At 43.0% G+C, this 14,235-nt stretch overlaps 2 protein-coding genes across 3 annotated transcripts in view; one reads left to right on the top strand and one right to left on the bottom strand.

The window, feature by feature from the left end:
* The window catches only part of bcl9l (bcl9 like), a 35,069-nt gene extending 23,370 nt beyond the window's left edge, over positions 1–11,699 (top strand). Inside the window, exons 2-9 of one of the 2 annotated variants that reach the window (XM_083914675.1) lie at positions 2,555–2,628; positions 2,937–3,286; positions 5,422–5,544; positions 5,924–6,098; positions 6,276–6,360; positions 6,655–9,055; positions 9,150–9,404; positions 9,763–11,699. In XM_083914675.1, coding sequence (XP_083770801.1) covers positions 2,624–2,628; positions 2,937–3,286; positions 5,422–5,544; positions 5,924–6,098; positions 6,276–6,360; positions 6,655–9,055; positions 9,150–9,404; positions 9,763–10,955 — 4,587 coding nt within the window. In that variant the 5' untranslated portion in view covers positions 2,555–2,623 and the 3' untranslated portion in view covers positions 10,956–11,699. Of the gene's footprint in view, positions 1–2,554; positions 2,629–2,882; positions 3,287–5,421; positions 5,545–5,923; positions 6,099–6,275; positions 6,361–6,654; positions 9,056–9,149; positions 9,405–9,762 lie in introns of both variants that reach the window. The other variant, XM_083914676.1, reaches the window with a different exon arrangement.
* Positions 11,700–11,708: 9 nt separating this feature from the next.
* cxcr5 (chemokine (C-X-C motif) receptor 5) lies at positions 11,709–12,797 on the bottom strand (the record flags this gene model as incomplete). Its single annotated transcript, XM_083913331.1, has 1 exon — positions 11,709–12,797. One exon carries the CDS (start codon positions 12,795–12,797, stop codon positions 11,709–11,711), a length of 1,089 nt encoding a protein of 362 aa, XP_083769457.1.
* Between the last annotated feature and the right edge of the window lie 1,438 nt (positions 12,798–14,235).

Below are 14,235 nucleotides of genomic sequence, written 5' to 3'. Positions count from 1 at the left end.
CACTGCTCTGGTTTGATCTTGGTCCATTCTTCAGTCTTTTCCACAGTTCAGTAAATGTAGGGGAGTTTACAGCTACCATTATGTAACTAGTTACCTAATAACTAACTAGTTACTAGTTACATAATGTTATGCTATCAATGAATTTATATATATGGTATCTTTCCCAACAGACATTTTGGCCGTTGATAATTCCAACATCTGCCAGACAACTACATGTGATACCAGCAAAAAGCCGACATATGCTGGCAAACTTCCATCCGGAGGGACACTAACTTTGATTTTACGGCCTTGATTTTATTGCAGATTAATTGCAGAGCAACAAAGTTAATTTGTTGTAATTCATCATTCAGTTGTCATTGTAATCAAGTACTGATCATTTCCCAAGCCTAGGGTCAAATGTCTTGTTCAGTCCCTGTGTTCAGGATGTAATGCATGCAGATGACATCCATTAAGATTACTGCTGATTCTCCAGGTGTGTCTGATTACTTAACATGTTTACTCAAGTTAATCGTATGTACTCTATAATTATTATTATTTTTAGAATTTTAATCCAGACCTTCCATGTTATATATTAGCTCTTCTAAAATATTGTAGTTTAATTGTATTCTCTCGTCTCAAATGCACCAAAGCCCTTTTCACCGGATGTTGCAACACAAATTGGATCTTGAGATTCTTCCAAATAAAATATTTTTTGAAGCCTGCGAACGGCACTATACAAATAGAAGGTCCTGGCTTGAATAGGGAAACCTGCTTTTGTTTGAGACCTGTGACTGCCTTACAGTTCAGTTAAACATTAATGTACTAACTACAAATTGCTAGTCAGCCCAGCAGCTTGTCTAGCTGCTTTTCCAGAAGATCAAGGGATAAATGTCGGTTCGTTTGAATAGTTGTAATTGTTTTCATTTCTTGGTGTATTACCACTCAACAGAACCTAAAAACCACTTCAAACCCTCTCCAGAAGAAACTTAGTAAAAGGCTTCAGCTGTTCTAAAGTCACTGTAATGTTCCTTGTGGCTGCTTAAATAAAGTCTCCATTAAAGTGGCAAGGAGTGGGTATAATGGTAGTGCGAAGGAGGCCTAACTCCAGGTTTAAAAATCTTGGATGACACACAACAGCCTTCAATGACTTTTACCTGTTTCAAAGTTCTATGACTTCTTCAGACTTTTCCCCTGTTGATCATATCAACTACAGAAGAAAGGACTGTGAGTCTCCGTGATATCTGCTAGAATGGTATTCACTTTAGATAGACCCGTGTTTTCTAAACTGTCCACTCGAAGGTCAGCAACTGGCCATATGATTAGTCTGTCTCCAGCAAGTGAGTCACACTTTGTCAACAAGAGCGACGTCTGACTGTCCCCGTTTGAGTTAATGAGTGATGAAGTCCTCAGCCAACGAACAAGGCACCTTTCTGTGCTGACATGGGCCGGTGTTAGTTAATGACTAATTACAGCATTGTGTTTACCATTACCTGTCAAGGTGAGTGAGTGGTACAGATGGTTCTGTAAGGGAGGGACAGCTGACCTGACTGACTACACCGTGTGCAGCAGAAGGATTGTGTCATCGGCCAAAAATGGAAACCAGTGGAAATGTTTACAAGAGATCTGCATAATGTCAGCCAAGTATCTCCGCTGGAGGTTTCTGAATAGGCTTGGTTTTCACCAACTATTGTTCACCAGCAACAGGTGTGGAAAGGTCTTGTTGAGACCTGAAAATACTGAAGAACTGTTTTAATGCAGCTTTTGTGCAATACACAGCAAGAAAACCTGTGTACAGCTAGTTTGTAGACTGCACACAAATTCTTCAACACACAGAGAAGCACACCCCAGTTGCAAAGGTTAAAATCAGAAGCTTGGGGTTATGGACACAGGCAGGTGGCGGTGTCAAGAGGGCGTCAGCTTGCAGCTATGGACTTGAACCCAGAATGAAGCCTCATGTGCTGGGATGTGTCCTCCATTCTTAATGTTGAGTTTGAATCCTACTCAGTTCAAAGTTTTTAAGCCCTACAATTTCCAATAAAGTTAGAAGAAGTAGATTTATGAGAGCTGAGGCCTCGTCAACTAAAAACAAATGCAGGTAATGCTGACAAATCCATTTGGTGGTGTGTCTAAATGGGTCAAACCTAAAAACTTGTAATAAGCAGGTAATGAGTTTCTGCCTGTTTGTGCTTAGTGTGAAACTGAAAGAGAGAGTCAGAGTGAGGGAGGGAGAGACAGGTATTGCTACAGACAGTGTTGTGGAATGTGTGGTGGAGCTTTTGTGGTTTGCAAAGTGTTTGGTAGGGGGAGGGACCTAAAACACTGCTGAGCTACTTCTGAGCTGCAGTTCCCTCCCCCAGCTCCAACTCAGTCTTGGCTCTCTTTCCCTTAAAGGAACAGTTACCTCACTGTCTCTTTGGCCTTTTCAATCTTTTGGCTTCTTCTCTATCTTTATCGTCCTTGTTCATGAAGTTAATGTCGACCCACAGGTTGAGGACGCACACACTGACATATAGCTCTGACCGTTAAGGTTGCTATCTGGCTCCACTGGTAATATTACTCTCTTGTTGACCCCCAGGTCCCTGCGTGGTCAGTGAAGCATCCTGGAGAGCAGAATGGCAATGCATCAGTTGAGCGTCTGGTTGAGATGAGGTGAGTGAAACTAAAAAGTTTGCTCTAAAGGTGTGGTGCCAATCATCCACTCAGTATAGGTATAATAGAAGGTTTTAGAAAACTGTCCTGTAACAATATTGATTTACATTTCCAAGTCACTTCTTGTGCAGTGGTCAGATTTGTATTACTCCCAGATCAGTCCTTGTAGAGAAATCATCATCTTATATTTGTCTTTTGACTGTAGGGCCCAATACAGAAATAATGACACTCGTGATTTTTCTTTCCTCCATCAGTGTCACCTGTATGCAATGTGAGCTCCACTGACAAACAGCTTTTCTCCATACCAGACCTCCACCTCGATCACCAGCCAATCAAATGCACCCAGACAATAAACTGGCCAATCATGGCAAGCAGGTCACCAGTGACAGCCGTTCCCAACTACCCAGTGTAAACCAGCAGGCTCAGCAGCAGGGAGCTGCTGGCCACCTGGGTCCAAAGGGCGTGGGTGTCGGGAGCCATGGAGTCAAAAGCAACCAGGTTTCCCCCAGCAACCCTGGGCTGAAGGCTGTCAGCCAATCAGTTAGCAGCGTTGGAGGTATGCTGAAAACCAAATCCAAGCGGGAACGGAGCGTCTCCATTGACGCTGGTGAATCAAGAAATGCAGTTCCCCCAGCCCTGGAGACGGATGCCAAAGGAGGTAAGGAATGCACGCACAAACAAAACTGTGTCAGCATCTGGGACCTCTCTGTTCTAAGTATGCAGAAGTTCACTTCCTTTACCTTCCTATCAGCCAAATCTTTAACCGAAATGCCAGATTACATGCATTCACCTCCTCCACAGCAGGAAGTGAATGTAAGGACTGAGAGGACAGAATAACTTGTTTTCTCTCTATCTGAAATGCCCTGACCTTTCAGCGAAGCGTCAGAATTTCCCCCTGGCTTTTGATAGTGTGTGCCATGCCCGCGCTGCAGTGGTGTGTCTCAGATGAAAAAGCATCTGGGCTTTCAGTAGTGCTCAAAAGGAGAGTCAGGTCACAAGGTTGCAATACTTGGTAGCCCAGAGAGGTTGTTTTTAAAGCAGACACAGTGAGTGGGTGGGAAGAGTTAAAGTTCCTTTTGTGAGTGTCTTGGTGCATATTTGTGTTCCTGTGGTTCAGTACAAAGTGTTTTGATTTGCGTTTATCTGCTCTTGCTTATTTAAGCGTTTGTGTGGTCACCTGAGCATTTGACTGGAGATGACAACTATTTTGTGAAACTCATCTGGATTTCCTGTAGATGACTTGAACGCCTTTAAACTCACACACACGCGCGCATACGCGCACACACGCACACACACACACACACACACACACACAAATACATACTCACAGACACACACCTTGACACACTCAGAAGGAGAGGCGTGGCTCAACACAAAGAGCAACAGAGGCTGAACGAAAGCTAGGGGGATAATTTGAGGGGAAACCTCTTCTGGCTTCATTTGACCTGCACACACACACACATACACACCCCACCACATGACACACACTCCATCTGTCTCTCTCTCTCTCTCTCTCTCTCTCTCTCTCTCTCTCTCTCTCTCTCTCTCTCTCTCTCTCTCTCTCTCTCTCTCTCTCTCTCTTTCCGTCTCATTCCCTGTGATCTAATTTCTGAAAAGAAAATTGCATTCAAATGAAACACAAGCCTCCCTCCTCCTTGCTACAAATCACTCCGCCTCCAAACCTCGAAACCCGTAGAGAGTCAGTGACAAATACTCTGACCACTTTTTTAAATTTCATGTTAAGATAAACTAGTAACTGCTAAACAAAAACATTCACAGAAGACAAGGTTAGCTCTTTTCACAATGCCTCTCTTTTTCAAGGTAACAACCCTCCCTCTGCTGTCCTTTTCTCTGTATTATCACTGCACACTTCCTTCCTTCCCTACAGTACATGCGCACGTCTTTTAAGTCTGTGGTTACCCGAGCTCATCTGATGTGTTTATTGGTAGGTCGTTTACTGCCAGAAAGTCAGTAAGATGTTGAGTAATGAACCTGAAAAATCTTCACTCATTTATAGATCTCCTCTAAATATGTGGCAGCAGATGTTTTATTTGCTGTCAGAAGTTGGTTCTGCCTCTTTGACTACAGGTTACCTCTGGCAATATTAAAGCTGCTGTATTTTTCTTACAGCTGTTTACACCCACTAGTGCACAACAGCTTGTACATACACAAAATCATAATCGCACCATGTGAGAAGACTCAGCTAATGCTTCTCAGAAACATTGCATCTACAGATATGATTAGCATTGATAGCATTTTGTTTGCGAAAATGGAAGATGAGTAGAAATGCAAATTATTGTAGTGTTTAATTTGTACCTTTGTACTTGTTTAATTATTTTTCATAGTTCAGGTGTACTTTATATTTACAGGAAAAAATAGCTTTAATTTAAAGTGATTTGTTACATTTGTCAAGGCAGCAACTAGACATGGGAATTAAGAACCTGTTCCAGTTGAGATCTTATAGCAAATTGATATTGGAACCAGATTTTTTTTCCACATAAAAAGTTGATCAGGAATCTATAAGGGAATTGATAAAGAATCTGACTGATAAGCAGAATAGATACTGGCATTGGTATCAATAAAATCTTAGCAATTCCCTCTCTAATTAAAACAGGTAGTAGTAGTAGTGGTAGTAGTAGTAATGGAACATTAAGTTTTGGCTCTGGAAAGAACAGTGATGAATGATAAAAAACAAATAACATTATGTTACCCTGTAAAGGGACAATACTATGACAGTTGTTATCCAAGTGTTGATTTGTGTGCGTGTGTGTGTGTATATGTGTGATCTTCTAGAGGGTGTTATGCGCAGCAAGCGCCGCTGTGTTCTGGAGAAAAAACAGCCATACAGTGGAGATGAATGGTGCTCTGGACCTGACACAGAAGACGATGAAGACAAGCCACACACTGCAACCCACCGTGAGTCTGTCTATCTCCACAGAGGGGCAAACACATTGCCAGTTGCTGTTTTCTGAATGTAGCACAGTCCTACCTAACAATAATGTCATTGTGACCACAACTGTGCAGGCCACATGAATTACATGTAGAAATCACGTGCATGGTCTCAATTTTATTTACTCTGAAAACAACAGGTTACATCTGTTAATTATCCATAGATGATTTCAGATCCTGCATACACTGACAGGAAGAAGACAACAAACTGATTTGACTTTTCATGTGTTTTAGCTCCATCTAGTGTTTAGATGTAGCCACAGGGATGTACAGGTAATATACTGTAATTATAAACCAGAATACCACTGTAGCCAAATTAAACCAGTTTGCTGCTGATTTTTCTCAGGAGATCATGGGCTGCCAGGTACTATCCAAGGGCTCCCTGAGCGCCTGTCGGCAGGGCCTGTGTCTGAACCTGCAGGTCCTGTAATGGGATGTGGAGTCGGACCGGGACTAAAGACAGAGCCTCCTCAGCCTTCACAACAAGTGGTGTATGTTTTCACAACCAGCCTAGCCAACAGGTGAGAACTATTTACAGGGCCTGACATGCAGGTGATCCATCAGAAGTGGACATGTTTTCTTTATCTCATCAACCAACCTATTTGTTTTTATTTTTTTTTATTTTGATTAGATCTCCAGTTCAACACTGAATTATGTAACTGCTGCTTTAATTTGTAACATTACTTTTTGTTTGACAGTGCTGCAGAGGCAGTAATGAAAGGACAGAGCGATTCCATCCTTCAGTTTCACCAGCAAAATGTTTCACGCACCAAGTTGGAGCAGGTCAGACATCCACAGCTCAGCAGCAAATTATACAAAATGTCAAGTTTGTGTTAAACCATAGGGGTGTAAAAATGTTTTTTCACAGTAAAGACCACAGATTCATTTGTTTAGCTATTTTGGCCTCAGATACCACTTTGTTCCTGTTTTCATTAGTTGTTGCTATGACTGCTGTGAATGCTTGCACTGAGAAAGTGAAGTGTGTCATATGTCAAACATACTATGTCATATAATAACTATTATTAAAAATAGCAATAATGTAATTGCTCATTTTTTTTAACCTTTTATCTATCACAGGGCCCCCCTACAGGGAAACTTCCTAACCTATCTGAGAAGGTAAACTCTAGCAGCTCTCCACCTACAGGCACCCCTAAATCCCAAAGTGGAACTCCACGGCCATCCTCTGTAGGTGTTGGAGGTCCATTGCATCCTGTGGGGACACCGTCGTCAGCAGGACACTCTGATAATGAATCCTCTCAGACCAGACCTGCTGGAGCCTACAGTAATAACAGCATAGTCGCCCATAGGTCAGAGAGAGGGAGCATGGCCACACCTGCAGGAACTGGAGATGGGGAGGGTGCAGGGAGTATGTCTCTTCCTGTTGCTACTGTTTCTCCCTCAGGGAGTCCCTCGATCCTTTCTGCACACTTACAGAGTGATACAGGCCAGAGGAGTGGCCCTGGGAATATGGATGGTCTTTCCAAAGAACAGCTGGAACATAGGGAGCGCTCTTTGCAGACACTGAGGGACATAGAGAGGCTGCTTCTACGCAGTGGGGCAAGTGGAGGCCCTGGAGACACAGGAGGCTCCAACAACAATGGTAGTAATAACACCTCCAACCTAAATAATAACAACAATACTGATAGGAGTGGTATTCTCGAGGACCGTGACAATGGTACTAATAGCTCTGGAAATTGTGGTAGTGGTAATATGCTATCATCAGCCTTGGCTCCGATGGGAGTGATGAAAAAATATGAAGAACCCCTCCAGTCAATCATATCTCAAACACAGTCCCTTGCAGGACCTGCCCTTGACAGCCCTCAAATGGACTCTCACCATAACATGCCACAACACCCCCATCACCATCTCTCTTCACCTGGGGTTGACATGGGTCCCTTACTTGGACCAGAAGGGCTGACTCCTGAGCAAATGGCATGGAGGAAACTTCAGGAAGAATACTACCAAGAGAAGAGACGACAACAGGAAATACCACCTCCCACACACCCACAGCACTTTAGAATGATACCTGAGATTGGCATGCATGGAGCTCCTATGATGATGAGAGGACCCCCTCCTCCCTACCACAGCAAGCCTGGAGACCAACAGTGGGGTCCTGGCAATATGATGGGAGCAGGAATGGGTGGAAATGCACGAATGATAGACATGCACCAAGAGGGACCCCGTGGCCCAAGGTTCTTGGGACAGATGCAGAGAGGGCCACCTGGGGGAGGCGGTTTTCCTGGTAGTAAAGGGGGGGTTTTACCAGTTGAGGGTCTAGGACCCCAACGACCCACAAGGCCAGGGATGATTTGGCTTGATGATATGCCCAACAACATAGGTGGTGGGGGTCCCTTTCATGGTTGCTACCCTGGTGGACCTCCTCAGCACTTGCAAGGTGACCCGGAACATCTGTTTACACATGAGGAAATGTTTCGCCTCATGGAGAAACGACAGATGCAGGGAATTCCTAGGTTTGAACTTGAAAGATTAGCTAAACAGCAGCAACAGGGCAACCTGGGCTCAAGAATAATGGATAATCCTGGGGGGCCAGACTTTCACAATTTGGGAATGGGCCGGGGTCCATCCTCCACTCGAGGTGATCCTATGGATTTTCCTGGTTCACGGGAGATTATGGGCTCTCCTGGAGGGGGTCCTCAGATGAGAGACCTGGTCGATTCTCCTCTTGGGAGCAGCCTCACAATGAACATGAACCCACAGATGAATGTTCAGCAACAACAGCAGATGATGCTAGCTCAGAAGCTCAGAGGAGGTGCTGCAGTAGGGGGGCCTTTAGGTGAGATGTTTAGTCCTGGAGAGATTTCACGAATCAGGGTCTCACAGAATGGAAGAGGAAATAAGGGAATGATTATAGGACCTGATGGCCCCTTCCAGTTTCCCAATCATGGTCCCTTCTCTGAAAGACAGGTGGAAGGGCCCTATCTTCAACAACCTGGCACTGAGATGTTTGGGCCTGACCAGCAAGGTCATAATCAAATGGGAGGTACGTCGCGGCTTAGTCATATGCCGATGACTGGAGGCCTCAGGGGAGTAGACCTCGGTCCTAGGCACCCCTCTGACCTATCAATTAATGTTAACCCCCTGACCTCCCCTTCAGTGCCTCGTCCTCATCAGCTCAAGTCTCCATCCCTCAACCAAGAGCCATCTCCTCTTCTACCTTCCCCCTCTGCTCCAGGACTTAAGTCACCCTCACAGATCTCCTCTGCAGGGCATCACACCACTCTTCCCCCTGCGTCTGGTGCTGGGACTCCTTCCTCTTCTTCCATGAAGTCTCCCCAGATAATTGGGTCTTCAAACCTTGGGTTGCACTCTCCGTCTGCCTCTCCTGGACGACTCAAGTCCCCTGCCATGGCTGTTAACTCTCCAGGATGGGCGTCTCCTAAAACAACTCTTCCAAGTCCAGGTGGTCCAACAAGTGGGAAGGCAGTGGGCAATGGAGGAAGTAGTTCCACTGAGACAGGTACACTCAAAATTCAAAATGACATTGGATGATCATTAATGCTATTTCATGTATTGCTGTGACATTAATCATTATTTTTTAATGTTCTTTGCAGGCCAATCACTCCCCCCCAGGAGTTCCAACTCTACACCCATTAGCCAGCCAGGCTCTATGAATCCTAGTATGCCATTTACTTCCTCTCCCGATAACCCTCCATCTCAGAATCCTTTATCTCTTATCATGTCTCAGATGTCCAAGTATGCCATGCCCAGTTCTACTCCTCTCTACCATGATGCAATCAAAACAATTGCCACTTCGGATGATGAGATGCTGCCAGATCGACCTCTTCTGTCTGGTGTCAGCATTGGAGGTATGAATCAAGGACACGTTATGACACAGACAGAAAATGCCTTATACAGTGTAGCAGTGTATAGAGAGGATGCAGTAGAATGGCCCTGGTTCAGTGTGTCATTTGTAGATCGTGCCAGGCCATCAAATAAAGATTGATTGACTGAATGAATAAATAAATAATGTGTGTTCATTCTTAGATCCATGCTGCTTTTCCTATAAAAACCTTCTCAGCCTAAACCCTTGTATAATAGGAATGCTGCTTGAAAATATCAATAGGCTTCCAATTAATATTTAATAAGTATAATGGGTTGAGAAAGGGATCTTTTTCCAAATGTTAATAGTGTGATTTTTCACATGCTAATCTTTTTTATCACCAGGAAACATGGGGAACCCCCAGACCTCCCAGATACTTGCCTCCCAGGGCTCCATTGGTCCCCACAGTGATCCACAAAGCCCCATGGGTATTATAAGCCAAGGCCAGCAGCACCTGCCCCATGACACCTCAGGACCTGTGCTTTCTTCCCCAAACCAAATGGGCATGCCTGCCATGAATTCTGCCTTGATGGGTGGAGGTGCACCTGACGGAATGGGGCCCTGCAATGTTTCGCCTTTATCCCAGAACCAGATGGCAGGATTTCCTCGCATCCAGCCTCCACCTCATGGGCCCATGCACTCACCTATTGGAGGAATGTCACACAATTTCTCTCAGTCTAATGAAGATATTCTACCACCCCAACATTTACACCTGCTTAGAAAAGGTCATCCTCACCAGCGCCACTCTCATCCATCAGACTCATTTGCTTCTTTGCCCATGGGGGATGGCCCTGATTTAAGTGAAGTTATACGACCTACTCACACAGGGATCCCTGAGTTTGATCTCTCCCGCATCATTCCTTCTGATAAGCCCAGTAGCACTCTTCAGTATTTCCCCAAGAGTGAGCCACATCAGAATCCACATCAGGGGCCACTATCCCAGCAACCTACTCCACAGCAACTCCTCAAACAGCTGTCTTCTTCTGGCCCTCCACACAGCGGCGGCCCTTCATCCAACCCCCACTTAGCAAACCTACAGAATATGATGGCTGAACAGCAACTGCCGCCTCACCCCTCACATGGTGGAATACGGCAAAACATGGGCATTCCTCAAGGGGGCTCTAGGGGTATGGTTTCAGGTGGAGGCATGGGCCCCATGTGCCCCCCTGGACATATGATGGGAAGGACAGGTATGGTGCCCCAGCAGCAACTCCAGCAACAGCAAGCCATGATGGCAAACAGCCTTCTCCACCATCCTTCCAATCCATACCCTGGCATGATGTCCTCCCAGCAGCACTCACACAATATGATGGCACAGCAAAACATTATGATGATGCAGGCTAAGCAGCGAAGCATGTCAATTCCAGGGGATCCCTTTGGCCCCCAGGGCCCACTAATGTCCCCTCAGGGTCCTATAATGGCTCCTTCCCACCCACAGTCTGGTATGATGGGCCCCCAGTCTCTCAGACAGCGGGGAATGTCTTTGGACAGTCCACTTGGCTATGGCCCTGGAGGTATGGCCAATATGCCATTCTGATCCAATTCACATAAACAATTAAAAAAAAAAAAGAAAAGTATCCACTAGGTTCCCTTCCCATTGTGTCCAAATATTTTCATTATTGTTATTCTCGCAGTTATTTGAAAACAGGAACTGTAAAAACAATAAATCAGTGTTACTCTTCGAATTTTGGATTACAACTGATTAAAAAATTGAATATTTCAAAGCCCTGTAACACAGTTCAATAACAAATCTGAAGCCATTTTCTAAAATACTGTAAAATATGTATATTTCAAAGATGTGTGTATTTGTTGTGGGAACAGAGTGGCAGTCAGGAGAGGAGTGCCTCAAATTTCTATTTGTTTTAATATGATTTATTTTCTCCAACTACCAAACTGTTGTGCAAAGGAATTATATATATACATATATATATAATATATATATACTTGCTGTATATAAGATGCAATTTGTGATTGTTTGCAGTTGTTCTGTATAACAGTGTTTTAATAGAAGTCTAAAAATAGAATAATACTGATCTCTCCATTGGTTTTAGTTTTGGTTATTGTGTCAATTGTTGTTTGATAACACTGATGAGGGAACACGGTTGCTGTATGAAATCTTTATTAAATACAATAAGCAGTCGCTAAAGTAAAAGCAAAAACAGATTCTGGTCAACAATAAGAATTTTTTCTTGACTGGGTAAATAAAACTTCTTTTAAATGCAATCAAAGTAGCAATGGGTACTATATTGTCAGAACATCTGATAAACATAACATTTTACATCATAAGAGTTTAATAGATGTGGATGGTGCTGGTGGTTGTAGCCCCATCAGAAATGGATGGTCGACTGTGACCATAAGCTCTGGTGATTAAAGGTTGGCAAACACGGCTGCAGCCCAATTGACAGAGTAACTGTATTAGCTCATTGCGAAACCGCACCCCGACAAAGGCATATAAGAAAGGGTTCAGGCAACAGTGTGAGAGACCCAGGCTTTTCGTCACATCAAGAGCTATTTGCAGTATGACATAAGATCCACAAGTTTTGTATGCGATTACCTCAAGGTCTAGCATAGTTTTTATAAGTAGTGTGATATTATATGGTAGCCAACAGAAGAAAAAGACAGAAGTGACAATTAAAGCCAGTCGAATTGCTCCTTGCTTAGCTTGGTTTTTCTGACTGTTGCACAAAGTGACTACGACTGCTGTGTAACAATAGCTCATGACAGCCAGTGGTAGGAAAAAACACACATGCTCTAACAGTCTATTGGCCAAAACCCAGTTGTTTGCATGGATTCCATAATGATGATAGTAACAGGAAAGCCTTGGTGTGTTGTAGGATTCTTCTTTGACAGAAAGCAACACAGCATTGGGTATTGATAAACTCAAACACACCAGCCATAATGAAATGCATGTTAGATGCACTGTTCTCGGACGTCGACTTTGCATACTAGGAATAGCATGAACAATGGCTAAATACCTATCAAACCCAATGCAAGCGAGAAGGAAACTCCCACAGCAGAGGTTAAGATTTTTCACCAGGCCTATCAGCCTACAGAGAAACTCCCCGAACAGCCAACCATGGGTATTGTTAACTACATCGAAAGGAAATGTAAAGAGGAGCATGAGGTCAGCCAGGGCAAGGTGCAGCAGGTACATCTCAGTGATGCGCAGAAGGTGCCAACGTCTCAGGAGGACTGTTATCATCAGGCCATTTCCTGCCACACCCAGCAGAAGGATCAAGCTGTACAGCACAGGCTGGAACACGGCATAAAAGATCCCCAGACCAATCTCCTCATCATCGCAGAATGTGTCGTTGTGAACACCATAGTGTGAGTAATTCTCAAAATCTTCCATGCGTGAGAAATTCTCAAAATCTTCCATTTCCGCCAGCTGTAAAATATAAAGTCAGAGACAGAGGAAAATGTTCATTTTAATTGTCAATCGCCTGGCTTGCTGTGGGGTAATACACAATTGCACACTTGATTGATCCGGGATAAATTATAATGGTTGCTTTTAATAATTAAATGAATAAGGAATCATTGCATAAGCTTTGCTCGGAAAGAACCACTTTTTTTTTTTGTTCCCTGCGGTTTTCTCAGTCAAATATTTGTCAGGAAACACAGAGTAGGGCAGATCTTTTTCACTTCCTCTTAGCAATTGTGCTATAACATCGTACTTTGGGTAAACACTAATAAAAGAAAACCTGCTAGAGAGATCCCAGCTATTAAAACCTGACTTGTTACAATTCTCCATATCTAATAATGGCATTAGGGCGGGGGCTGAGAAAAACACCCAAAATATATCTGTATATTTTTTTACATTCTATAAAATATGGATAAAATGTGATATTGTACAAGCATACTGTATTCATGATATTACACACAACACTGAATGCATCCTCTTGAATTCCATTGTCTTGCATTAGACAGGAGGAGCAAAACGTTTTATATTTACATATTTTCATGATACTTTTCTTATACATCAGTTTCCCTTATAAACAGAAAATTCAGTTTGATAAAACAAAACTAGTTTAAAACTATATAAGTAGAATTTACATGCAGGGTAATCACTGCTGCCATAAAGTACTGTCAACAGTATTATTGAGCCTAAAGTTCATAATGACTTAATTCATCGCAAACTATTGTATACCACAATGTTGTTAATACAACTGTACAATGTCATTTCCTATACAATAATCAAGTCTACATTTGATTCATATCACAATCGATGTAGATCATCAGACAGTTAATATGTATGTATGTGTTAAACCATCTTATTTTTACCTTCTACATTAGCGCCATGATAAATGAATTGCAAGCTTTTTTAAGCCTGTAATTAGAAAACATGTATAGTACTCTACGGTCATGATAAACATTTAGGATGTTTTACACTGAGATCTGCCTTGCTTATTTCCCTGGCGAGCTAACCGGAAAGAAGCTTCAAAAATCTTCTTGTTAAATCCTCATTATAAAAAGAAGCTACATGTTACTTGAAATGTTTTGCTTTTAAATACCAGATGCTGAAGCAGAGGCTTCAATGTGAAAGAGTTATGCTATACTGTCTAATACAATATACTGCAGGAAAAGTCCGGTGGCAGTAGGACATTTGACAACAGACTAATTAAATCACAGTAAGACTCAGCCTGTTGCTTACAGTGACATCCATTATTTTAAGTTTTTAGAAATGGCAAACTATAAATATGCAACATTTGAATATCTAAAATTAGATTTCAATCAGATTCTGACCTGCTATGTATTATAGTATAATAGAAAACTTTTAGACCATTATCAAATTACCATTCACTTCAACAATTCTTAAT

The sequence above is a fragment of the Echiichthys vipera genome (assembly GCF_963691815.1).
Source record: "Echiichthys vipera genome assembly, chromosome: 5".
NCBI lineage: Eukaryota > Metazoa > Chordata > Actinopteri > Perciformes > Trachinidae > Echiichthys > Echiichthys vipera.
The sequence above is the reverse complement of the archived record's forward strand: the minus strand, read 5'-3'. Positions and strand labels throughout refer to the sequence as shown.